At 31.1% G+C, this 11,951-nt stretch overlaps 1 protein-coding gene across 1 annotated transcript; it reads right to left on the bottom strand.

The window, feature by feature from the left end:
- Positions 1 to 7,640: 7,640 nt before the first annotated feature.
- LOC100798849 (tubulin beta-4 chain) lies at positions 7,641 to 10,111 on the bottom strand. The gene is made up of 3 exons (XM_003554060.5): positions 9,952 to 10,111; positions 9,174 to 9,843; positions 7,641 to 8,591 (listed from the first exon to the last, which is right to left on the bottom strand). The coding sequence occupies exons 2-3, from the start codon at positions 9,835 to 9,837 to the stop codon at positions 7,903 to 7,905; spliced, it is 1,353 nt and encodes a 450-aa protein (XP_003554108.1). The 5' UTR covers positions 9,838 to 9,843; positions 9,952 to 10,111; the 3' UTR covers positions 7,641 to 7,902.
- Positions 10,112 to 11,951: the final 1,840 nt, after the last annotated feature.

The raw sequence follows: 11,951 nt of genomic DNA, 5'->3' as shown, positions 1-11,951 counted from the left end.
AAATAATGAGATAGACAATATATTTTACTGTTTCATCAATATACTTATCTCTAAGCACTCAAATATAAACTAAAATTTATTATTACTTTTAGGGTCCTATATTGAATGTTTTAAAAACATAAATAAATAATATATTGACGGAAATATAATGTTAATATTAAACATGAAATTTTTTCATTAAATTTGTTACTTCTTAATTACTTCCCTAAGACACTAATTAGTCTTTACTTATAATAGAGGTATAAGTGTCTGTTTTAGAAAGAAAAAAAAGTTTTTTTTTCTTTTCATTTTCTATCAAACTAAACAAGCAAACAAATATTTTTTTATATATTTCTCTTATCCTAAGCAATGAAAAAAAAAAAAAAAAAAATATATATATATATATATATATATATATATATATATTATTTTCCAAACCAAATAAAGTATTGTTGTTCAAACATTCTATACACTTCTTCGAGAAATTTTATCATCACATGGTATAATGGCATTTTATGAATGAATGAAAAAGAATAACGGCATTTTTTGAATTTTATAGTGTAAATTTCTTTTGTGTATTTTTATCCCAAAGCATGGACTAAATAGATTAAGTAAGAGAAGATTCCAATGCCTAGCTTCACGCCCTCCTCAAAGACATGAGAGGAAAAAGAAGTTATCTCAGATCACCAAATTAAGCCACAGTACTTTACTTTTTATTTAGATCATCTTGGCTGGGACCCCAACCTTTTTGACAAAACAATATTATTGCCTTTGGATAAAGTTTTACAAAGTTACTCCTTTCGTTGTTTTATTTGTCTTTTATACACATTAAGAAAAATAATTGAATATATCATTTTAATTGTGACATGAATCGAGATTGAATTAGTAATGAATCTCATCAATGAAATTTATAGTTGAGAGTTTTAAATATAAGAACAAAGCAAAGATATATTACTACAAAAATATGGTATAAATCTCATTGATGAAATGATATATATAAATTAGAAATGATTCTTGATGCTATTTTTGCTGCAAAATTTGTCACAAGTGTTATCAAGGTGTTAAGCATATGCAAAGCTGGACATGCAGGATGTGATGCAACTACTATATCACAGCCTTTTGTAGAAACATTCATTGAAGGGTCACTGTCTCAAAGTTCTAAAATAACTAGAAACCTAATAACTAGGAGTCATTGGCGTATTTTGTGTATTTTGGTTATTTCTTTATGCCTAGCTGGCTGGATGGGATACTGAAAATAAATTCTTCTCATGTATTCCATAGGCTTCATATATGTTTTTGGAACGATCGAGTAAGACATTTGAAATGCAGTATAGCTGTAATCAATCTTAGTTTAAAAAAAATAGTCAATATTATCTTGTTTTGTTTATAACTTAATTTTATATATCAATGAATCCTCAGTATTTTATTGATTTTATTGTTTTTATTATATGTTTGGGGGTAGTGGTTTAGTTTTAATAATTCGCAATCTAATATACACTATCGATAAAATCATTTCTTTTCATTCATTCACCATTTGATACATTCAAAACATTATACAAAACATGTCAAAACACAAGTTTGCAACCATCAAAATTAGTCCCTACACATTCTTACAGTTTTACTTGTTTTGATTTTGGTACTTCTTCATCTCTATCTAGCACATCTTTCTTTCTCTATTATCATTTTAGACAAACATAATCAATAACTACTACACTATGATTGCCTAGGAAATGAGCATCATAATCTTGTAGAACGACCTTAACCAAGTCATCACGTATGCACCAGCCAACTTAAATGTAACACCAATATTGATGAGTCTGATTAAGGCCAGGATTATTTTTTAAGGAAATTGAAATTATGGATATTCAGAACCAAAATTTTAAAATACGGATTAAGATCAAAATTAAGAGAAACTATGGAAACTAAATTTTATATTTAAACATTTTTTTAAGAATATTTTTTAAATTTAAATAATAAGAGAAATAATAATGTGATGGAAAATAAAATTGAAAACGAAAATTAATTATTAAGTTATATAAGATAACTTTTACTATATTCGTAAAAAAGTATAATGTTCTACTTTTCATCAAGAGAATAAAAAAAATATAAAAACATTTTAAAATGATATAATTCAGAAATAATTCTTTTAGAATCATATATGATATATCAAACCTGACAGTGGCATTATTTTCCAAAGAATAAATTTGGAATACGCGAAGAGACAACATACACTAGAGTGTCATCAACCACTGACTATTAAGAGCAACTTTATTGTTGGAATTTTGAACAGTATCAAAAGCTCAAGTAATACAATGATAAATAAAGTATCATCTTCACCGGAATTTATGTGATAATTGGATAATTAATAATAGAATTACGGACTACACGAATTAAGAAATCAAGTAATCAAAATTAAATATAATTGCACAAAAATAAAAGAGAAAAGTAAGAGAAATTGGTTGAAAAATTAGAGTAAATTTCAATAAGAGAAATCGTCATGGTTAAGATTTGGTTATCATCAACCTACACAATTATTTAAGCATTAATTCCTTAACTAAAAGAATCTAAGTCGCTTGATTCCACTATCAAACCCTTGAATTAGTATAACCAAGATACTTGTATTAAGAAAAAAGGTTTTAGTGATAACTAATTCTCTTTATCTTATCCCTAGACATAAAAATAATTAGTTGTCTTCTTCATAATCCAACCGAATTTTCCAATTACAATTGAATAATTAGAATCATGTAATTAATATTGGTTGATTAGGCTAAAAACAAACATTAAGCATAGAAGAAGAACAATAATAATCTTTAATTGAAATAAAAATATTGTAAAAATTACATGAAAGGGACCAATTACATTAAAAAAATTTAATTCCAACAAAAGAGAAGAATTAACTACTAGCCATGAAGAAAGAAGAAGCATTTGATGGAGAAATAATGCAGAACAATCTCTTTGCATCCAAAGCCATCAAGCATGAAAGAGAATAATTATTTCCTCTTGTGTTATTGTAATGTTAAATAAGTTTAATTTATATGTATGATTCTCGAATTTTTTAAATATTTTTATTTTTATTTATTTATTTCAAAATTTAAGATAAAATATCAATTATTTTTTTAATTATATTCTTACTGTCTTATTTTTATCTAATTTTTAATTAACTTACACATACTTATTTATTGTGAAGTAGAAATGAAAAAGATTAAAAAATAACTCACAATTATATTATTAGGAACAAGAAAAATTATTGTATTTTTTATTTTTACATAAAAGCCTTAAAGGACAAATAAAAAACTACAAAAAGAGTATAATTTTATAAAAATGTTTAATAAGAAAGGATATACAGTCAACTTAGTTCACTTTTTTTTTGTTACAATTAATTTGTTGTTACAATTCAACTTAGTTCATTTAGTTCAGTCTATAATAATAGCACATTAAATGAACCAAATTAAACTTACACGCAAAATTAAACAGGTCTCTTTTTGTGTGGTTTGCATTCAGCCCACTTAATCTGTGGACTAGTAAACTGAACAAAATTAAATAATTCTTTGTTTAAATGAACCAACATATTACTACTTAGTTCTAAACCATTTATTTTATTCCACGAGTTAAACAAATTGTATTTATTTAGTGCATGTTTGTGTGGACCTTTTCAACGGAGTTTACATCATTTTTAAGATATAAAACGCAAAAGACTCAAGTTTGTTACTTTTTGTGTTTTATTCATTAAAAAGAGTGAAAAATGGTGACGAAATATGAAAATAAACATACTCATAATAAGCTCTAATTCCGACAATGGTAGAAGAGATTGATTACGAAAGAAAGTGACTAAAATATATGACAACTAGTCAAGACGGATGGTAGCCGTAGTGATGAATGGTAGCCACCAATATTGACTTAATGGTAGTTGCTTAATGACAGGGCAATAAAAGGCTATGTATTTTTTCACATGCCACATAACTAAATCATTCTCATCGTTTCAAAATATAGGAAATTCTGTGTCCCTACTATGAATGAAAGTGTAAAAACATGAAGAAAAAACTGTTTCAATTAATCACTTTTGAATCGGGATGTTTTGAAATATGGTATAATATCAAAATCTAACGTCTCATTATTAAAATTTATAGAAATAGAAAAACAAATTTTAAAGGATAATTAAGTCCTAAATCAAAGTTATTACAAGATAATACAACACAATCGATAAATGGTTTGGTTTTTTAAAGTATGTTGACACATATTTGATTCTCTATCCTTACCTATGAAGAGATTTTGTTATAAGAGATAAAATTTATTTCAATAATCTCTACACTTTAAAGGCTAATCTCATAGTTTTAAACTATGGAGATACTTTACTTTCAAAAAAAAAAAAAAAAGAAGAAGCAATAACAGCTGATGCCAATCTTTTCATTAATATTGGTTCCCAAATTATATCTCTCAAATTATATCCCTCAAATTTATATAACAAAAAATTATATTTGGACAAATGAAATAACATCGCTTTCCACTTTGCTGACTCCAAAACATGCAAAGTGCATATACACTACATAAATAAAGGACAAAGGGCGCATATCAAGTTTTTATTTTTATTTTTGTCCAAATGGCAAAATCATTGTGATAAAGATGGTAGTCCATCTTGGAGACATATGGCCCAATTTGTCCTATAAGATGTGGCGAGCTCTACTACTTTTGGACCAAAACAAAAACATCATACAACCCAAAGGGCCAATTTTCTTGGTCGATCTTTCGACTCAAAATCTTTTTTTTTTTTTTTTTAAAGAGGGAAAAGGGCTATCGGCTGAAACAGTGGTTGATCACTCATGTAATTTTAATAATATAGTTTGTGTCACCAAAAAGTGAGAAAGAAAAGGGAAAAAAAAACGAAGGGTCTTAGCCTAATATATTTGGGGGATTAAATCTATATGTAAGAGATATGCTTGTTACTAAATCTATGCACGTTAAATACTTCATACAGTTTTTTTATATTTTTTTTAGTATGTGTTTTTTTAATAAGTGTCTAAAAGTTGTTAACAATTTTTTTTGGATGCATATATGTATTTCCTTTAGAACAAACTAATCATAAGTGTAGAAGTTTACGAAACCCAAATTTGCACTCGACCTCTTAACATAATGTGTTAGAACAAAGCAGAATGTGGATGAAAGTTTGAAAAAAAGAAAGGAAAAAGAAGAAGAAAAAAAGACTTCAAGTTTTACATCGCTCAGGATAAACACTTGAATAGTGTTTCACTCCTTATATATAGAGAGCTCATTTCTTCATTTTTCTTTGTCCCAGTTGAGAAACATTTCCTCAACTTTTCTTTCTCCCTCTCATATTTCAGCCGATGTATTTCTGGCAAACTTCTCTCTCTTTCTTTCTGTCGCTCTAAAAATTTCAATTGGCTATAAGAGTGACTTTTTAAGTCATAATTTCGATTGGCTATAAGAGTGACTTTTAAAGTCATATTTTCAGTTGGCTATAAGAGTGACTTTTTAAGTCATAATTTTGGTTGACTATAAGAGTGACTTTTCAAGTCATATTTTCGGTTGGCTATAATAGTGATTTTTCAAGTCATATTTTCGGTTGGCTATAAGAGCGACTTTTTAAGTCATAATTTTGGTTGGCTATAAGAGTGACTTTTTAAGTCATATTTTCGGTTGGCTATAATAGTGACTTTCCAAGTCATATTTTTTGTTGGCTGTTAGAGTGACTTTTCAAGTCATATTTTTGGGTGATTTTAGAGTGACTTTTCAAGTCATACAAGAGGGTGTAATTCTAGAAAAGGTTCCCTCAGTGCAGTGAGAATCTCATACAGTGATCTGGACTGTTTTATCCTGGGGACGTCGTGGTTGATAGTCTGTTTGCACAATTTTTGGCAGTGCCACGAAATGTCTTAAAGAAAACGACATTGTCCGTGACTCAGCCAATAATTTTTTCGGTTTGCCATAAACTATTGTTCCAACATAATGTGTATATAGTTGGAATATTTGTGTGAGGATTATTCGACTGTGGTTCGTATTTGATTTGTCAAGCCGAATAATATCATTTTTTTTTAGAGGAGTTGATGCTGGTGGATCCAAAGATTCAATTCAATGTATGGCTTGTTTTTTGTTTAATCTGTTTTTTTTTTACATTATTAATTATTGAAGGTTTAAATATTTTTTCAGTTCTTATAATTTAGATTTTTTTGACATTTAGTTCTTGCAAAATTATTTTTTATTTTTAGTCCTTGCAATTTTTTTTTTATTTTTCATCCCAGTGATGCTTTAGACAACGTTTTTTGACTATTTAAAGTTTTATCTAAGGTGTTTTAAAGATTATAAATAAAACAAACATAATTTTGTAAGAACTAAAAATAAAATACTAAATTAAAAGAAACAAAAATATATTTAAACCTTATTTGAAAGTATATCCATACTGTTTAGCATTCTCAAACTTTTGTTCTTTATTTTTATTTGCTAAATTTTGTTGGAAGATTCTTACATTTATTTGATGTTTCTTTCCGTCCACGTAAAATTTCTATGAAAATTTTAGTTGGTTGACAAAAAAAAATATAGTATGATTCCATAATTTGATTTAAAAAAATGGAGACACGACCATTTTTCTTGGAGTGTCATGAACTAATAATTTTTAGTGTATAAAATCTTCACTTTTTTTCCATTGAGTTAACATTTGTCTATGTAAGTTTAAACTTTCATACAAATTATTATTGACGATCTTTATGTTTAAGATGAACAACTATTCCTCAATTGAGGTGTTTTTTTTACTATGAGCAACTCTTCAAGGAGGCTGGCACCTTTAGCAGTTCAGCAAGAGCTTTAAGTTATATGTGTTCTTAAGTCGTGAATAGATTGGGATTTCTAAGTTAAAAAAAATATAGTAATATTATTCATGAAATTGAGATCAATCCACTATTTTTTAAGCATCTTGGCTTTCAAATGTGAAGTTTTTTAAGTCTATAAAATCCAATGCTACAGTTTAATATAATTTTTTTCTTGTTTACTTTTACTATCTACTAACTTAATGATGTTATTGAATTTTAAGTGGTTATTTTATATTGCGTTGGATTTTTGTATTTAATTTGATAACTCCTATACAATTTACTTTAATCATACATAAGAGTTCATTTCTATTTTTGTTTTAATTTTCATATAATTGTCCTATGATTATACTTAAAATCCATTTATTTACTTTGCACATAATTTATTTTCTTAATAATATTTAATAGAGACATATCACTAATAAAACTAATAAGTTAAATATACTCCTTTGTCAATAGCGTGAAATTGAATCAAAATTACTATAAAACCCGAAGACCCACCACCCTGGACGACCACAATTTGAAACGGATTTTCACTCCAAAAACTCTACTACCCCTACAAATTGAGGGCATATTGATCTGTCCTGCAATTTGGACAAGGTTAGATGCGTGATAAAACTTAATTCTCACCGGGTAGCAGTTTCCTTCTGCATTCTAATTGCATTGGAATCTTTGTTGCTCTGTTATGCATATAAGTAAAGCAAGGGATTAATTAATCCTCCACTTTCTCAAAGGATAACATGGGCAGCGCAAGGTTCTTGAGCCATAAACATGAGGCACGACTTTCCCCCAAGACATTCCAAGAATTCAATGTAAACAAAAGCCATGCATAAGAACAACAACATATTACGGAAACATGAGATCCAATATACCAGATGGACAAAAATAAAAATAAAAAGCAAGCCAATATAAGAACAAACCGATAGGTGCCGCATAACATGTACCCAAAGGTCCCAAACTCCACTCTCACTACCATCAAAGTATTATCCCGCAAACCGTACATACACTATTAGTAATTACAATCTTCTTCACGTTGGAGTGCAGAGCAAACACACTTACGCATCACATAGCATAAGTAAGACACAGGCATCTTCACATTTTAGTCTCTTCACATATGGTCGTCTGCTTCACCATCCTCTTCCTCCTCATCCTCGTACTCCCCTTCGTCCTCAGCAGTGGCGTCCTGGTACTGCTGGTACTCAGACACAAGGTCATTCATGTTGCTCTCTGCCTCCGTGAACTCCATCTCGTCCATGCCTTCACCAGTGTACCAATGCAAGAAAGCCTTCCTCCTAAACATGGCCGTGAACTGCTCGCTCACCCTCCTGAACATCTCCTGAATCGAGGTCGAGTTTCCAATGAATGTGGACGCCATGGAGAGCCCTCTAGGAGCAATGTCACACACACTCGACTTGACATTGTTGGGAATCCACTCGACAAAGTACGAAGAGTTTTTGTTCTGCACGTTTATCATCTGCTCATCCACCTCCTTCGTGCTCATCTTGCCACGGAACATGGCTGATGCCGTGAGGTAACGCCCGTGCCTGGGATCAGCGGCACACATCATATTCTTGGCATCCCACATTTGCTGTGTCAGCTCTGGAACTGTCAATGCACGGTACTGCTGAGAGCCACGAGAGGTGAGAGGCGCAAATCCAACCATGAAGAAGTGCAGACGAGGGAAAGGGATGAGATTCACGGCCAGTTTCCTCAGATCAGAGTTGAGTTGACCAGGGAAACGAAGACAGCATGTAACACCACTCATGGTTGCGGAGATCAAGTGATTCAAGTCACCAACTGCAACAAAACACAAACAATCACAATTCACACATCATCATTCCATGTTTGATATCCAGAATCACTTTGAAGTTTGAAACACTACCTACTATAAAATGATTTTAAGTAAATGTTTACATGTCTAGTTTTACATCAAGGAATTTATTTAGAATTAAAATAATTTTAAGTAATCTTTGCAGTGAATAAAATATTTAACACTAATAACTTGTTTGTAGAATAAAGACATCTAAAATATAAATTACATGTGTTGAGTTTGGACGAGAGATTACAAAATTGATTTTGTAAAATTAATTGTGGTTAAACAAACATATATATATTTTTATAAAAACAAGTTTGACTACAGTCAAAATCAATTCATGATGTAAACTAAACACACTTTTTTCAAGATTAATTTGAACTAAAATCATTTTTATTCTAAAACAATTTTTAGAAACCTCAACCACACAGAGACTCAATAACAATCAGATCAGAAATTACGGTTTATGAAACTAAACACTTGTTACTTAAGAATTAATCATAACTAAACACACGCACACACAATATAACAATCAGATCAGCAATTAGGGTTTCTGATGAACTTACAGCTAGGAGTGGTCAACTTGAGAGTCCTGAAGCAGATATCGTAGAGCGCCTCATTATCCAGCACCATACACTCATCAGCATTCTCCACCAACTGGTGAACAGAGAGAGTAGCGTTATAAGGCTCAACAACAGTGTCGGAGACCTTGGGCGAAGGAAAAACGGAGAAAGTAAGCATCATCCTGTCAGGATACTCCTCTCTGATCTTGGAAATAAGAAGCGTCCCCATCCCGGAGCCCGTTCCGCCGCCGAGCGAGTGGCAGACCTGGAACCCCTGGAGGCAGTCGCAGTTCTCGGCCTCCTTACGCACGACGTCGAGGACGGAGTCGATGAGCTCGGCGCCCTCGGTGTAGTGCCCCTTAGCCCAGTTGTTGCCGGCGCCGGACTGCCCGAACACGAAGTTGTCGGGGCGGAAGATCTGCCCGTACGGCCCGGTCCGCACGCTGTCCATGGTTCCGGGCTCCAGGTCCATCAGCACCGCGCGTGGCACGAAGCGCCCGCACGAGGCTTCATTGTAGTAGACGTTCACGCGCTCGAGTTGCAGATCTGAGTTTCCGACGTACTTCCCCGTCGGATCTATGCCGTGCTCGTCGCACACCACTTCCCAGAACTTGGAACCGATCTGGTTCCCGCATTGCCCTCCCTGCACGTGAAGGATCTCCCTCATTTTCCCCTGCATTTTCAAACACAACTTGCTAGTTAATAATCACTAATTAACTAATTAACCTCTAATTCTAGATCTAGAGAGAGAGAACCGGAGAAGAAACGAAAGAGGAAGTACCTGTGTTGGAGCGGAGCTTGATGAAGAGTGCAGAGAATTGGTTTTGGAAGAACAAGAGTTAGTGAGCGAGATTTTTATAGTGAGACTCCACGGTTCACGTTTGTTCCCTCGCTTTGTCCTCAGAAGGCGCTGGGCCGTTTGATGGAATATTTTAACGGTGGAGATGGAGGTTGTTTGTATTTTAAATTTTGATTTTGAGTAAATACCTTTTTCATTGCATGCAAGTGTGGGGTGTTGATAAAGGAATAATTTGTTATAATTTTTTAATATTTGAGGATTAAATTTAATTTTTTTATTTTCAAGAAATTAACTTCACATTTTTAGGATATCCTTTGATTTTTGTGCGATGTTGTTGTGTTGGGACCGATATGCCCTTGGTGTTAAATGACGGAATGGTCCTTATTGAATTGCAGGGAGCATGGAAGGGGAATGTTTGGACCTCGTAACTGCCTGTGCTGTGAAGTCTTTGTCGGCGTCGACAAATCACTGACATGACTAATCAAACTTTTTTCTCCAAATTTTCTTTTTTATATTTCCTGCAAAACTTATCTACAGAATTTTTACAGTGTTAAAAGTTATTCATAAAATAAATATATTTCTCTTAAAAAGTATAAATATATCTAGAAAATTTGAATGATAAATTAAATATATCTTTTAAAGTATAAATATGAGAATATTTTAAAGCAATTTATGGATCACACCTTAATTAATTTTAAACACCGTAAAACTCAAAAAGAAATTATTTCTCTTAAAAATTAATTTTGCTTTTTACAAAAGTTGATTTTTAAATAATAAAAAAAATTACTTAAGGATAGACTCCCTTGTCAACTTTTCAGTATAAACATGATCGTATAAAACTTGACCTCCTTAGATCTCGTCTACAACGAAATTTCATCTTTGTCGCAACAATGTGATTAATTTGGTGCACTGTAATTTGTTAAATGAAGGAATACATATAATATAACTAGGGGTAGACTCCCTTGTCAACTTTACAGAGTGATGTTAGTTAATTGCAAATTTCGTATGATTTTATATAAAATTAGATTATTCATATCTTAGTCATTTCTATGGTGCTTTGGGGAAAAACCAATGGAATGTAAAGGTTGTCCATATCCTTATATAACATTAATTCTGCTGTTTTGAGTTGCTGGATTAATCCACTTCTAGCAAATTGCTATTTGAGTTCACTTGTTGTGATAGTTCAAGTGTTGCCTTTTTTAGGGTCAAGCCCTTCTTTGATAGTGTTAGGAAAATTAAAAGAAATGAATAGCATAACAAACAAAATTATATTGATAAGGATAGATTGTAGTGATTAAGGACAAGTGGCCTAAATAATATATTTATCATGTTCTGGATTTCTTAATACATGTAATATTCACATACATTTCTAATATTAGTTTCAATAATTGCAAACCTTATTTATACAGAAAATACATAAGAAATTCTTTAAAAAGAAGAGATATATTATTTAAAAATTTCTACTGATCATCTCAACCTCTAGGGGTTGTTGACTTGTTGGTAGGCAGACCAACATGTAAAGTATATATATATATATATATATATATATATATATATATATATATATATATATATATATATATATATATATATATATATATGGTCACAAATTTAACTTTAAATTTAAATTGTATTAATTATTTGAGGTAGGAGGACAACCCTAAAATATATATGATGAACCAAATGTGCTTTGCCACTCGGTCATTCACTTGTGAAATAATACTAGCAAACAATTATATATAATGTAATTGATCATGTTTAGTTGTTTTTAGATGGGGATCGATCTCAATGATTCAAAAGATAACGAAAATATTGTATTTATACTATATTTATATTAAGAAAATGTTCAACAAAATGGATACATGGAATTAAGTAAGTAACCTGTCTTTGTGTACAAAATGAGGAATGAACCAAAAATCATTAGACAACCATCACCATCACCCGCATCAGCCACATAAGGTGGCAGTTGCAGCGTAGCTTTT

The sequence above is a fragment of the Glycine max genome, chromosome 19 (genome assembly GCF_000004515.6).
Source record: "Glycine max cultivar Williams 82 chromosome 19, Glycine_max_v4.0, whole genome shotgun sequence".
Lineage (NCBI taxonomy): Eukaryota > Viridiplantae > Streptophyta > Magnoliopsida > Fabales > Fabaceae > Glycine > Glycine max.
Note: the sequence above shows the minus strand (reverse complement) of the source record. Positions and strands in the feature narration are given on the sequence as shown.